Raw genomic sequence first — 14,542 nt, forward strand, 5'->3', positions numbered from 1 at the left:
GGTGAATGTGAAGTTAAAAGAAAAGTGCGCACATCTTTCACATAAACACTGCAGAAAATTAGTACGTTTTTTTCATCAATGCTATTTAACGTTGAAATAGTTTTCCGCGTAATAATGACCTTCCAAGTTGTTAAAAAAGGTTCATTATGGCTGAATACATCCTCACTATGATTATCAACAAAATAATTTGCACTTTTGATAGTGAAGGCATTACCTGGCGCCAACTGCCCCTCCTGGAGTGTCATGGACTTTGACAGGAAGCTAGTGAAACAGGTGAAAACAACTTTAGTACATGGTATAACTCTTGGTGGCAGGTTTCTATTAAACTGGCCTATAAAAAAAGACGAGCTGTCGCATACTGCAAAACAGTCCAAGCGTTTTGCGTTGGCTAGTGGTATGAACCACACAGTCCCTAAAGGTAAGAAAAGAAAATCGAGACGTACATAGACGCCAAGTTTTTTTCTCGTGCCACTTGCCCTGGGCATGAAAAACTGCCATCAATCTAAGGAGAAGCTAGCCTGCGCCCCGTTGGCAGGAGTAATCGGGAAGTGGGGGAGAGGGGAGAGGGGGAGAAAAAGTGAGGGAAAAAAGGGGACCTCCCCCCCCCGAAGGTAGGTAGCGGGTCATAAACAAAACAAATTCTCACATTCCTGTTGTTCAAACGTTGAGTAGCTGACTATCTTCATTCTAGCTGCCGGTCAAAATTTGCAAGCTGCTAGTTACTAATGTCAGACTAAGTCTCAGAATCCAGGCAAGTCTGGGTTTTTAGTCTGGATCTGATCTCTGTTGCTCCAACCAACTGAGCTAAAATGACGGATTGCGACAGGTCACAGAAATTAGGTATTAAAGGTAACGCAGTGAATCCTGATGTTGGAAAAGGTGAGTTGACCACAGAGCACTCCTGCACCTCACATCTAGAACAGGTTACTGCTAAATGCGACTACAGCTACGGTCATAAAAAAGGCCGTTCCATTTTATTTTTCAAAAGATCCAGTTACCTGTTCAAGCTGGTTGATACACAAGTGTAATTTCTGTATCAAGGCATTCATGGCAGCAATGTTTGGTTCACTCTAGCAAAAAGAAAAAAGAACAAAAAATTAATGTTACAAGAAAAAATCTTTCACACAGCCTGTCAATCGAAAATGAAAAAAATGCAGATAATTTTAAGGCAATAGGTAGAAAAAGAGAAGCGCTTTTACCCCGATTTTGAGATCACCAGTTGAATTTGTTTCCTGCTGTGTAAAAAAAGGAACATAATTTGCAACTTAATTATCAAGATGGAATGATAATGAAAACTAGAGTAGAGGGGGTTCTTTTCCGGGTAAAAAAGGAAAAACAACAACAAAAGATAAGGCGATAATTGATTCAACTGTTTCGTTAAGTTCAAACAGAGAAAAAAACAGAAATCATCCTCACCTCACAAGGGTTGTGTGGGATTTTAGGTAAAGGTAGGTATAGGTCAATTCAGTAATTTTTTTAAATTAAACACTTCGCTTACTTCAAAACAAAAAATAAATAAATAAAATAAAAAAAAAAAAGGGGAAAAACCTTTCTTTCATCGTAACCAGTAGTATACAAAACCTTAGCTACTTCGGAGCACGACAAACTGTCACTTATACCCTTTTCCCAGAACGAGCTCAAAACAAATTGAGATTAATCCAGGTGTCAATCGCTTTGGGTCCTCATAATATTCCAGGTCAAAAATGATTAGAGAGACATAGGAAGCCATGATAGGGAAGAGCTTATGAATCAAGTTTTAAGTGGATGTCAAAAGCCTCATTTAGGCTTCTAGTTGTAACACTAACCGGCAATCCCATGAAAACGTGGAAAAATATTCTCAGTCGCTTTTCTTGAGGTAGAGCATCATCTGCTTCTGTCCACGTCAGATATCTGAGACGCAAAACACAAACGAAACTTCTTTATTAACTGCATTTCAAACGCTTTAATATGAATAAACAATTAGGTGAAGATCTTTCTTACGCTTCAGGCTAAAGACATTTATCGAAGAAACACGAAGGTAAACTAAACAAGACACGATAACAACTTGGAAAAAAAGGTATTTGTGATTCTCTGGTCATATACCAGGACAGAGAGGGGTAGAATTGCGTGACAAAGTTGCGTGACAGAAATGTGTGAACCTGCAAAATAGGTAAAATGAGACAAATTCACTCTAAAGTGACTTGTATGACACTCCGTTGTGTTCACTTTATTGTTACAGAAACAATCAACTTACAACTAGAAATACGTGACTCGCAAAACCTCGCGAAGCTGGGGCTGGGTGGAAAGCCCTCTTTACTCTTATTGTAGCATCAAATGAGGGGATTAAAAGGTTTCTGAACATAGCAACTATTTTGATGAGCATGGTCTTTTCGTAGTTTGCGGTTGAAATCTATTTCTGACGCGACGAAATGTACAACGGGCGTGCAGTGCTGTCGTGTTCGATGAATTTATTTCCCACGGAAAATTATTTCACCGCGGTCACAAAACGTGTACTTTTTCAATGCAATCTTTCACAAAAAAAGATTTATTTTTACCTGAGTAAATTTGGTACCATCCCACTGTGAAGTATTTCAAACGCACAGGCACTGTTGTCTTCATTCGTCAACACATCAGAAATCTCCTGAGCATAAAAACAAAACGGGTAACAAATCAGTTACTTGGCTTGTCTAGTTGAATTACCCTCAAAAGGCTTAACCCTTTAAGCCCTAACTGTGATGAGAATCAAATTTCTCCTTGTGATATCAATGCTTATTCAACCCCTGTGATCATGAGAATTAAGGATATGAACACCCGAGGTGAATTTTCTTGATATTTTAATAACTTCTCCCTAGTACTTTTATAAGAAAGGTATGCAGACAAGATAGGAGAATTTGTTCTTTGATAGTAGTGGTTAAAAGGTATTGGCTTGCTAGTGCAGTTACAATTAATGCGAAGAAATTGAAATTGTTACCTTGAGAGCTGAAACAAATGTTTCATTCTGCAAAATAAGGACACAACAAAAATTAAACATGGAATGTAACAAACGGGTGAAGTATCCTGTGTACAATAAATTCAGCTAAGGCAATCAAATATTTATATGCCAGTATGCTGAGCTTAAGTGATCTTCCACAAAAAATTACAAAAACATTGTAACATTGTAACTTCTTGAACTCTAAAGTCCTAATAAAGAAACCAAAGACAAGTGATAATACAAGTCAGTAAAGTGCATATTTGTTCATTATTTAGACAAACGCAATTTTCGAAAGTAAAGTTAAATAATCGGACAATAAACAAAACTTGCATTAAAAATAAAGTTGTGATAACTTAAAGAAAGTTATGGAAACTAGCTTTACAAAAAATGTCCGTTACTAAAGGCTGGTTTCCATATGATCGCGGATCGCAGATCGCGATAAGGTCCGCGATCGTCTGCGATCATATGGAAACCAGCCTTTGATAGAACATAGTTCCATCTTCTGCGATCGTCTGCGATCGTGATCGCAGGATCGCAGAAGTAGTTTCCATATGATCGCAGACGATCGCAGACCTTATTGCGATCTGCGATCTGCGATCCGCGATCATATGGAAACCAGCCTTAAGCTAGGAATGGCATGGCGTTTAAGTCACAGTTTTTGACAGTATTGAGTAAGTATAGGTAATAAAATGGTGGCGACTGAAAATTGGAAAAAATTTCACGCACGCTTTATAAAACTCCTAATAATTTCCCAAAGGCGCGGCAAATTAGTACAATTTCAACAAAACGGAAGTGAAATTATTTCCTTATTTCACGAGTATGCCATTTGATTACCTTTAATATCATGGGTGACAAATTACGCTCACAATCGTAAGTTTTTGTCTTGTTTATTGTCTCGAGAAACGTTGCCATAGCGATTTTTTAATTTCAACCGTGAAATTATTAATTGACGCTGAAATTTCGCGCCAAAATTAAGAAGTAACTGGTCAACGACGATGTTAAGCAGGGGAAAATCTGAGGGTATGACAGCGCTTGCTGCATAATATAATATTGGAGTGAACATGGAGTTGGTATGACGTATGAACTGGACCTTAAGCCATCCCAAATATTTCCTGTAATAATGTACTTTTATGTAGGTACTACTGTATCTGAGTCTTTAGAATAACCTTGTTTTCAGCAGCGTAACTACAGATACAGTAGGGAGCTTAAGCAACGACGACGGCAACAGCGACGAAAACGTCACCCGAAAATATATCTTTATTTCATTTGTGCTACTTCGCGATCAACTTTTACAAAAATGGCAAACTATCCAGGAACCAAATTGGTAGGAGTGGCGTACAAGTTAAGAAAGAAAATGAACATTCACCGATTATTTCAACTCACTCAACTTTTACAAAAATGGCGAACTATCCAGGAACCAAATTGGCGTCGTCGTCGTCGTCGCACCGTCGTGCGTTCACGTTGTTCACAAAACCTTAAATGCGGTCATTTCACGTTGTTGTTTTGCAGAGGACGGCAAAGAAATGCACTAGAATGTAAAACGCACGTGCAGAGCGATTGTTCTTGCTCATTGAACTTATTGTTTTGCGGCGTTGTCGTTGCCGTCGCCGTCGTCGTTGCTTAAGCTCCCCAATAGTCATGAAAGACACTTACATCTAAGGTCAGCTGCTCTGATGCACTCTTTAATTGACGTAAAACACTAAGAGCGGGGTGTGAATCTCCCTTCTGTTGATCAAAGTACTCAGCACAGAACTTTGTCGCTGCAACAGAAAACAATTATGTCAGTAATTTAACAACTTCAAAGAGCACAGTGCAGCTTATTACAATTTTAAAATTCTTTATGAATTACTTTTTCAGGTAAACGGTTTTTTTGGGGAAGGTGCTTATTACAGACGTACTAAATTAAACAGAAGTAACAGGACAAAAAGCTCCAGTTTTGAAGTGAAATGAAATCGTTTTTTCAAGGAACTATGGGACTAAAAAAAGGTTAGAGTTCACAGCAGGATGGAGCGGTTTTCGATTGACTGTAGTAAAACCATACCAAAGTAACCACTCTGGCCAATCACAACAGACGTAAGCGACCCAAAGAACCAATCAGAACTCGAAGCAAATGCATGTAACCGGCGCCAAGCGCGGGAAAACACGTGCGAGGAAGTCACGATTGGTTTTGGTTGGCTTCTCATTGGTTCAACAAAAAAAGGCGCGAATTATTGCTAACCAATCGCACAGCGGGGTAAAGCAAAACTAAAACAAACGCGAAATTACTTCGACAAAACGGCTATAACGACCAATGGGTGTAATTTCTACAGCAAAAGAAATCATCGGATAAATGTTTGAAGGCTAACCTGCCAATGCTTTGTTGTACTGTTAGTCATGAAGACACACTTGAAGTTTGGTCAGAGCACAAAATTAACAACTCGTTTATACAAATTAAATATTTAATAATCTGTGATTAGGCCCAATGTTTTCTGGAAACAAAACAGCAAGAAACGTAAATGCATGCTTCTAAACTGATTTAGCCATGTTTTTTCTTGTTGGTTATGTTAAATACCTTGCTCTTTTATCCAAGTTAAAATTTTTTCACGATTTTCAGAAATGCCGTTTCCAACAGATCCCTCCACCTGAAAAACATAAATAAATCAACAATAAAAGATTATAGTTTCATTACATGTACACCTTCCTTTTTGTTTTTGTTTTTTTTTTTGTTTCTGTTTTTTTTTTTTTCAGTATAAGCTTTGCAATGCCAAAACAAATTACAAAAATAGATAATAAAATCGAAACGCTACGGCTAAGATCAATTACAGTGGTCTCGCCGGACCAGAAAGTTTATCGCAGGAAAAAGGAAAACAACTACAAGATCTAAAAACACCAATTTTAGTTTTGGATCCTAATAGCCCTTGCTAAGGTCTGCTTTTCCCGCATAGTCATAAACTACACAAAAATACTTCTGTATTAGTAGGTACCATCCTTAAAATCCTGAGTTTCGCGGAACATATGTGTAGTAACAAAATCATGTACTGTCCTTAAAAGCCCTTTAATTTTGGCATTATAGGATATTAATCATAGATGCAACACAATGAGTTGTCGTAACAAGTTACACACCTTGGCTGGTCGTTCTGAAAGCATGGAAGACCTACAGCTAAGTCTGGATGATGATTGAGATGCCAAGAATGATGCCCTGCTTTCATGAAGCATCGCCTTTGATGAGGGTGCACCAATCTGCTCCCTGTTTACTTCAACATAAGCTTCTGACGTGCTAGCAATGCTTGCAGCCTTGCCTCTACTAGGTCTCTTTGAATAACGCTTTCTCCTCAACACATCTCCTAACCTCCTGCAATGTACAGGTCCATTATTCAGAATGGTGAGAGTATTTCTCTGTTTAAATCTAAATTAAGATCATTTCTCCTAAATGGACTACTCCTGTTTTGAACGTGCTGCTTTATGTTTTGCTGCCTGTGTGTGTTTGATTGTGTACTTGTTTTTTAACCTAAACGCATTGATAAATTAAATAAGCTACGCCTAAAATCCTGATTTCAACGTTGTAATTTTTTGAGGAGCCTGTAGCTCGTATAAGCCCCAATGGTTTCTCTATGGGCATCCTCGCCATATGTTTCTCTCTCTCTTTTGTTATTTATTTATCTTTTATATTTTAATATATATTTACCTTGTAACGATGTGCAAGAATAATGGCAAAAAAATAAACTGAATTGAACTGAACTTAACTGAACATTATTCCAACAAAACACAAACTCATAATTTTATTGAAAAATAAGGGTGTGTTTGATTGACCCTATTCCGGAAAAAGAATACATACAATGATGACAAGAACTCCCACATGAGAGAGTTCTGGAGTTACTGAAGTACAAAATCGCTCTTAAATTATCATGTGTCAGCGAAGTTGTGCAGAAACGTCTTCCCAGATTTACTTAAAAAGATAATTCTAACAGCTATTCAGCTCATTCTTATTCCAGAATACAGTCAGTCGAACGCAACCTAATTCTTCTTTCTGACTATTGCAATTAGGTGTCTTCTTATTAATCAATAAGTTAAATAACACAATGCTATTGCCATGCCATGTCATAACTTTTATTTATACACCATGGGTTGTAAAAGCATAGCTTGTGGAATCGTGCTACAACTTAAACAAAATACTGTACAGTGTTAACACTAATACTAACAACACTGATACAACAATGTCATCCCTGCCTAAAATGTTTGAGGGGAGACAACGTTAAAATCAAGGTTTTTCAACGTGTACATTCTTCGAACTTTTCTTACATACTCTCCTTTGCAGTTGACATTTTGGTCATAAGGCGTTGAAGCGTTCGAAATAATGGACCCTCTATGTGCAACTGAACTTTTCATGTAGCAGGCGTTCAAGCGTGGTACGACAAGTTTGTGACAACTCCAAAGATTGTACTTAGTAATGTACTTGGTAAGTGTAAGGGAGCCACCTTAAGCCACGGGTTTGTTAAGTTCCATTCTTAACCCTATAAACTTTCTTTTCATTATTTTGCATGTTTTTGAGTTCCCCTTGTTCTGGGTTGATTTTGTAACATTAGCAGTGACAGGAACTGTTTACAAACAGACATCGTTTTCAAGAACATCCACAGACCTTTCTATTTATTTCTGGTTTCACACTGGTAGGTGATCCCCCGTGGAGTAATAAGTTCAAATATTCTACTTTTTTATCCTTAAACTAGGAGAAAATGCATTATTTTGCCAGACTGTGGCTTGAGAACTTAAGGTGGGAGCCTTTCATTGCCGTCCACATTTATTGCACGATATTTCACTATTATTGGGAAAATTTGGGCCGTATGCAATGAATGATTTGTTTCACAAGCGCGGGTATGAACATGTCACATGTTAAACCTATTTTTTTCCTATTTTAAACTACCTTGAGAGTACAAAGTTTACTAGAAATTGCCAAAGAACGTTAAAACTACTTCTTTTTGCTGGCAGGAACTGGCTCTATCGAACGTGGTATCTGGCAATGTTTGTTTTCTGATATAGGCTATTCTGTTCTTGTACCGAGCGAGTAAAATGATCGTTCGCCGGTGAATGAAAAAAAAAACCGGTTAAAGGTTTAAGACATCTTACCTTGTCACAGGTAACGAAGATGCATTTTCAGCAACCCTCTGTCCTGGACTTTCAACTTCGTTACTGTTTGCCAGATTCTCTGATGAACAGTTCTTTTCTGGCACGCTTGGTTTATTAGCTAAGAGCCCATTGGCCAAGTCTCTTACTCTGTGCATAACACCCTCTCTTCTGAATGACACATGGAAAACATCTGGCAACTTTTGCATTACAATTTCCGCCATTTGGAGAGCGTTCGTTATGACTCTCAAGTCATTTGACTGAAGCATCCCCCCTATCAAGCTGGAGATTGGATGCCTTTTAAGCACCACGCCCAACAGATCCGGGGGGGCATGACACAGTACTCTCAGAATAGCGTTCACGCATTTGTGTCTAACAGCAGGTCCAACAGAGGAACTGAATATCTTGTACAACGCAGAAAACATTCCACACGTGTATGATGAAGCTAATTCAGTTTCTTCACATAAAACCACTTCTCGTTCGTCTCTGCCTGTGGTTTTAGCTTCATCTGTTTTTGCTGAGGTAGTAGAGGTCTCGCTGCCACCAGGGCAGCGTTGAATCTGTCTTGAAGTGCCTGTGTCCTCGTTTGTCTGCAGCGGAAGCAAAACAAAGGATTTAATACATTTAAGGACGGTGCCTACTTTTGTTACTGAGCATACGTTCTGCGCATCTCGAGATACTCGAGTTTACTATAGGTAGTGCCTACTAATACAGGGATATTTTTGCGAGGTTTAAAACTACGCAGAGAAAGCAGAACCTAGCAAATGCTTTTGGTATCTCGAAAGAAAATTGGCGGTAACCATGCATTTTTCAGAGATAATTAAGCTTCAATTTAGGAAAAAATCCCATACATTGCTTTATATTTTGGCGTTTTTTAGAGATATTATTGCTTATTATCTCTGAAAAATATGTGGCTACCACCAATTTTCTTTTTGAATTCCAATAGGCCTTGCTTAGATCTGCTTTTCCTGCATAGTCATGAAACGCACAAAAATACTTTGGCATTAGTAGGTACCGTCCTTAATTTGCACCAATGCAGGTCGCATTCTGTCCGTTCGATTGACCGTATTCCGGAATAAGAATAAGCGAAATAGCTGTTAGATTTCTCTTTTGAAGTAAATTTGGGAAACATATTTACAAACTTTAGGTGAAACACGATAATTTAAGAGAGATTTTGCATTCCAGTGACTCAAAAAAGCTCTCATAAGGGATTTCTAGTAATCATTGTATGTATTCCTATTCCGGAATAGGGTCAATCGAACGAACCCTTAATTTATATAGCAGTACGTGATGGTACCAGCAACACTGTAAAATGTTTCAACACGGTTTTATGGTTCCCACTTTATACATTCATACATTCAATTTGCTCCCATGCAAGTCGTATTCTGTCCGTTCGATTAACCGTATTCAGGAATAAGAATAAGCGAAATAGCTGTTAGATTTCTCTTTTTAGGTACATTCCACAACCTTTAGGTGGAACACGATAATTTAAAGAGATTTTGCATTCCGGTAACTCCAAAAACCTCTCAAGAGGAATTTCTAGTAATCACTCTTTGTATTCCTCTTCCGGAATAGGGTCAATCAAACGCACCCTTAGTATAGCAGTACTTGATCAATGGAACCAGCAACACTGTGAAATATTTCAGCACGGTTCCATACTCTGGTCTGCCCAGTTGAGTTTCTCCTCAAAACCTGTCACTTCAAATCAATTCCAATAATCTTTCTGTGAAAGGCCATTATAAAAGCTACCTGCAGGAGTCCAGTGACTTTGAACTCTACATATGATCAACTAAAACAGTAAATCCCCACAACCTATTTGAAAGTTGAAGTACGAAGGAAGCCAAAGACTGAAGTAATGCAAACCAAATCAAAGGGAAGTGAAATATCGACTGTGCCATTTTGGATCTTAGAAGAACAATTATACGACTTTTGAAAGAGGCTATTCACACATTTGAAGAAATCAGAGCTGCGGAACTACGCGAAAGACGTACTCGACGAAAGGCTAACACCTCTCTGCCTCCAACTACTCTTGAACACATGTGCATCGTATTTGACCGTGCATGCAGATCCAAGTTTGGTCTAGCCTCACACAAGAGACGCCACCAACCTAGTAATACAGCCACATAATGACTGCTGAACACTCATCTTTCGAAGCGAAAGGAGAGACCACTAAGTGATGGGGATTACAGCATTTCAACCGCTCGCTTATAGCTCCTCTTATGTCGTCAACTGATAGTGCATTGTTATAGAGCGGTTTTCAATTGAGTGTCAAAAGTAATTTCGCGATAGCTTTGGTTTTGCGTTACTACGTTCTGTGATTGGTTAAAAACAACCCGCGCCACTTTCTCGACCAATGGGAACCCAAACCAAAACCAATCGTGTTTTGGCCACACGCGTTTTCCCGCGCTTGGCGCCGGTTACAAGGACTTGCTTCGAATTCTGATTGGTTCATTGTGCTGTACATCTGTTACAATTGCTCAGAGTGATTACTTTGGTTTTGGTTTCACGACACTGAATTGGAAACCGCTCTAATCAGGTTTTGTAGTACTGTTGTTGTTTGTGGTACCAAGCTAACTAACAATAACCAGTATTTTCATGACATTCTCACTTCACCTGTTGCATGCTATTAAAATCAACAGTGTATGTTCTTCCCAGTGTAGTGAGCGTAAGCTCATCCTCTCCACTCTGATACGCTGCCTCAATAATCTTGCTGTCTATCCACGAATAAGTGTGCCAAAGCCCCCTATCATCTCTCCACTGCCACAAACCTTGCTCTGCCTTCTGTTGTGGTTTACACAACAAGGCATCTACTGAGAAGATACCTATAACATGACGACACAGTGGTTTAACTCTACACCACAGGTGTCAGTTTATAATACAATCAATCTTTATTTGTACTCGCTCTTGCTCAAAAATAAAATTACAACAAAGAAAATATTAAAAGTAATAATTGGAGTACTGGCTGCCTGGAATAACCATAGGGGCTAGCGGAGCCAGGCAGCCAGTTGACATCAGTATTAAATAGAAATAAAATACAGGTTAGCAAGAAAGCTGAAGCACAAATGCACACATAAAAAGAAAAAGAGGAGAGGAAAACGCTAATTCTACGCTATGAGGGAAGTCTAGAATAGTTAAATTTAAATATGAATACAAAACAGTAATATAAGAAGAGCACACAATAGCTATGGCAACTAATAACAAGCTATATATTAAACTATATTAAACTATATTGCTTTTGTTTAACAATTATCCTGCGAAATCCCGCTTCCCTTCTAGCAGAGGCCTCTTTTCTGTTGTATCCGCTGAACTGAAGGGCGCCGGTAAGTTCAGTGAATACAGTGGAACAGAGGCCTCCGCTAGCAGGGAAAAATTGCGCGAAATATCCCCTGATACTTAGCCTATGAGGCCTTAGGCCGACAAGGCTAAAATCAGGGAATATTCTGCAAGATTGAGCAAGAAAATTGTTTTATTATTCAACACATTAATTGATAACAAAGTACAGTTTTATTGCAGAAAAGCTGGAGATGGTCTATAGTTTTCCTTTTTATCCCCGACACACGAAATTACGTACATCGCAGGATATCATGTATTAGTATGTTAATTTGCGCAATATCAAGTAATAACTGTTAGTATTATTATCTGTTGACTACGGACAACGAATATTCAGTACAACATGACCATATCTAGGAAGTGTTACAATATGTTGAATAATAAGATGTATACATGATGTATACAGCAGTAAAGTGCAGTGCAAGTTATAAATTAAACAAATTTGTCTTAAAATTAACTGATAAATAGTTGTTAGTGACAGATCATTGGAATCTTACCATCTGAAGGTAATTTTGGTAGCAGTTCACTGTGGAAAATAAGACGAACTTTAATAATGGTAGTGACTAATAAATATTAGTTAGAGCACAGAGTAAAAATTATAATGACAATGAACTTTATTTGATTGTCAAGTAATCTAGAGCGGGAACACTAATTGGGGACACTATAAATCAAATTACTGCGCATACGTTCTGCGCATCTCAAGATGGTCTGAGGGAGTCGGGTTTCTTAACGGCGGTGCCTGATACAACAGAAATATTTTTGCGCGGTTTATAACTACGTGTGAAAAGCAGATCTTAGCAAGGGTTATTGGAATCCGCAAAAAAATTATGGGTAACCACGCATTTTTCAGAGATAATTAAGCTTCAATTTGGGAAAAAAACGCCATACATTGCTTTGTATTTTAGCGCTTTTTAGAACTATTGTTGCCAAATATCTCTAAAAAAAATGCATGGTTACCCCAGTTTTCTTTCTGAATTCCAATAGTCCTTGCTAAGATCTGTTTTTCTCACATAGTCATTTAGTGCGCAAAAATACCTCTGAATTAGTAGGCACCGTCCTTAAGTAAAATCAAATCACATACAGTTACGTGTGGCATGAACATATCACAAATCAGAATTCTGGAAAGTCAAGAATACAAAATTTCAAATGGCAATCATAATGCTTGTTCCACGAAATATACATTTCTTTCAAACTCTCAACAGGAAAGGGAATTATGTAAAGTGTATGATTGACAAAAGTCAGCTTGTCAATCTATTAAGAAAGACCAACCTGATAAAGCAAGTTATTTCAAAGAATTCTTGTGGACTTCTTGACAGAAGCTAGGGCACAAAAGAAGACAAAAATTAATTATTTTCGATTAAAAACAGTTTTGCTACACAAACCACACAACAACACAAACAGCCTGTAAAACCTCTCATTAAAAAGCACTTTACCACGCATCGCTGAAGTTAGTCCTGATGAGGCCGATATACAAACTAGAAATTAAATTTATTGTCAGCCTGATTTGTTGACCTAACAATACAATTTTGATTGTTAATTTTTTTATTTACATGGTATTTCCATTGAGAGTGTCAGCCTGACAGAAATCTTATTAAGTTTTCTGGAATGCCTTGCCTTTAATTTTCATGTATGATCTCTGTTCCATTGATGTGGGCCCAACAAATCAGGCCCCAGTTGTTCAAAGGGCGGATAATCTTATACACTGGATAGTTCACTATCCGGCAGATAAAATGTGTGCAAGATTTTCCCAAAAGTCCTATAATTTGTGAATAGAGTAGAAGCATATGTCAAATTTAAGAATGGGATTGTGTGGAAAACTTGCCAAAAGCATTGGTTGGAGTACATAATTTTGCTCCGCTGGATAGTGACTTATCCAGTGGATAAAGTTATCTGCTCTTTGAACAACTGGAGCCAGGTCAACAAATTGTAATGTGTAGTTCAGCCTAAAGATGCAAAGACCAGCCTTAAAGTGTTGGGTATTTAATTGAGAAAATTACCAGTTATTTACGAATGTACGAAGGTAAACTAGAATTTTAAGAGGGGTTACAATGTAGGTCCAAGCCAAAAACCTTCAATGGAAAGGTATGAACATTTTCTGGAACCACAACATTACAAGTATAATGATTGTTAACACTATTATGTCAGCATGTTTGGCCGTGGTACATGCTAAACTCAAGGTCCTACTTATACTGTTATGCAATCAGTCAACACCATCACCTGATGAAGACCAGCAGTATAGCGGTCGAAAGGTCACGATCCACATCTATGTGACTCAATCATGAGATAAATGATCAGCTATCACTAAACCCATTGTTATATTGTTGGAGTTTACTTGTAACAAGATCTTAAACTGGTTTGCACCAGGTTCATGATATTATCTTCTTACAACATTTGAATAGACTTTTAAGCAGCCAGGAAAAGAGAAGAAAGAAACAAGGTCTTAAATTATAACACCGTTTTTCAATTAATGATTATCCAGATGATTCTCACCTCTGCATTCTCTATCTCGGCAGGTTCTGTAGTGCCCAGTAACAAATACAGAATTGTGTCTGACACATCTGAAAATTAATTTAATATAGACAATAACCATCAAGCATTTGTCCTGGCATGTTACAACTAATGATTGTGTGTGCATTTTGTGCATGTGTCCGTGTTGTATAACTGTGTGCCTGTGGTATAAAATAATGCAAACGAACCTCTATATGTGTCAACACTCCCAGGGATATTGGCAAACTTTATTTTTGAAATGTAAAATTACAAATAATTTTGTAGTTTAATCTTGTTACTTCCAATAAAGATTTGCATTATTAAAAAAAAATCTAGCATTTTTCCTACATCAAGGTAAAACCAATAGTAAAATGCTACAACAACAACAACTGCAGCTGGTATTTAATTATGGGAGTCTGTTGCAAGTATGTACACCACTTATACAGTGAGAACTGTGCTACTATCACAGGGCTGTTGTTATACATCATACCACATGCAAACAACCATCACAAAATGTTCTTAAAAAACTAAATGAATGACTTTTCGAAACTCCTGATTCTTCGAACCAAAAGTTGTCTCCCTTTGTTTTGCTTCAATCAGATTTACCTCCAATTTTTGGAACTCCCGATTTACCAACCAATCTTCATTTTCCAAAGGAAAATCGGTATTCCACTTTTT

The 14,542-nt window shown here is 37.8% G+C and overlaps 1 protein-coding gene across 2 annotated transcripts in view; it reads right to left on the reverse strand.

The window, feature by feature from the left end:
• The window catches only part of LOC146449195 (E3 ubiquitin-protein ligase TRIP12-like), a 56,432-nt gene that overhangs the window by 23,115 nt on the left and 18,775 nt on the right, over positions 1-14,542 (reverse strand). The window contains exons 22-35 of one of the 2 annotated variants that reach the window (XM_085101472.1): positions 13,868-13,935; positions 12,647-12,696; positions 11,875-11,903; positions 10,661-10,869; positions 8,051-8,637; positions 6,053-6,281; positions 5,502-5,571; positions 4,604-4,710; positions 2,951-2,977; positions 2,535-2,620; positions 1,806-1,890; positions 1,200-1,232; positions 999-1,070; positions 215-261 (exon numbers count right to left, since the gene is read on the reverse strand). In XM_085101472.1, coding sequence (XP_084957598.1) covers positions 215-261; positions 999-1,070; positions 1,200-1,232; positions 1,806-1,890; positions 2,535-2,620; positions 2,951-2,977; positions 4,604-4,710; positions 5,502-5,571; positions 6,053-6,281; positions 8,051-8,637; positions 10,661-10,869; positions 11,875-11,903; positions 12,647-12,696; positions 13,868-13,935 — 1,699 coding nt within the window. Of the gene's footprint in view, positions 1-214; positions 262-998; positions 1,071-1,199; positions 1,236-1,805; positions 1,891-2,534; positions 2,621-2,950; positions 2,978-4,603; positions 4,711-5,501; positions 5,572-6,052; positions 6,282-8,050; positions 8,638-10,660; positions 10,870-11,874; positions 11,904-12,646; positions 12,697-13,867; positions 13,936-14,542 lie in introns of both variants that reach the window. The other variant, XM_085101471.1, reaches the window with a different exon arrangement.

Source organism: Pavona decussata, unplaced genomic scaffold (genome assembly GCF_977016875.1).
Source record: "Pavona decussata unplaced genomic scaffold, jaPavDecu1.1 SCAFFOLD_602, whole genome shotgun sequence".
In the NCBI taxonomy this organism is placed as follows: domain Eukaryota; kingdom Metazoa; phylum Cnidaria; class Anthozoa; order Scleractinia; family Agariciidae; genus Pavona; species Pavona decussata.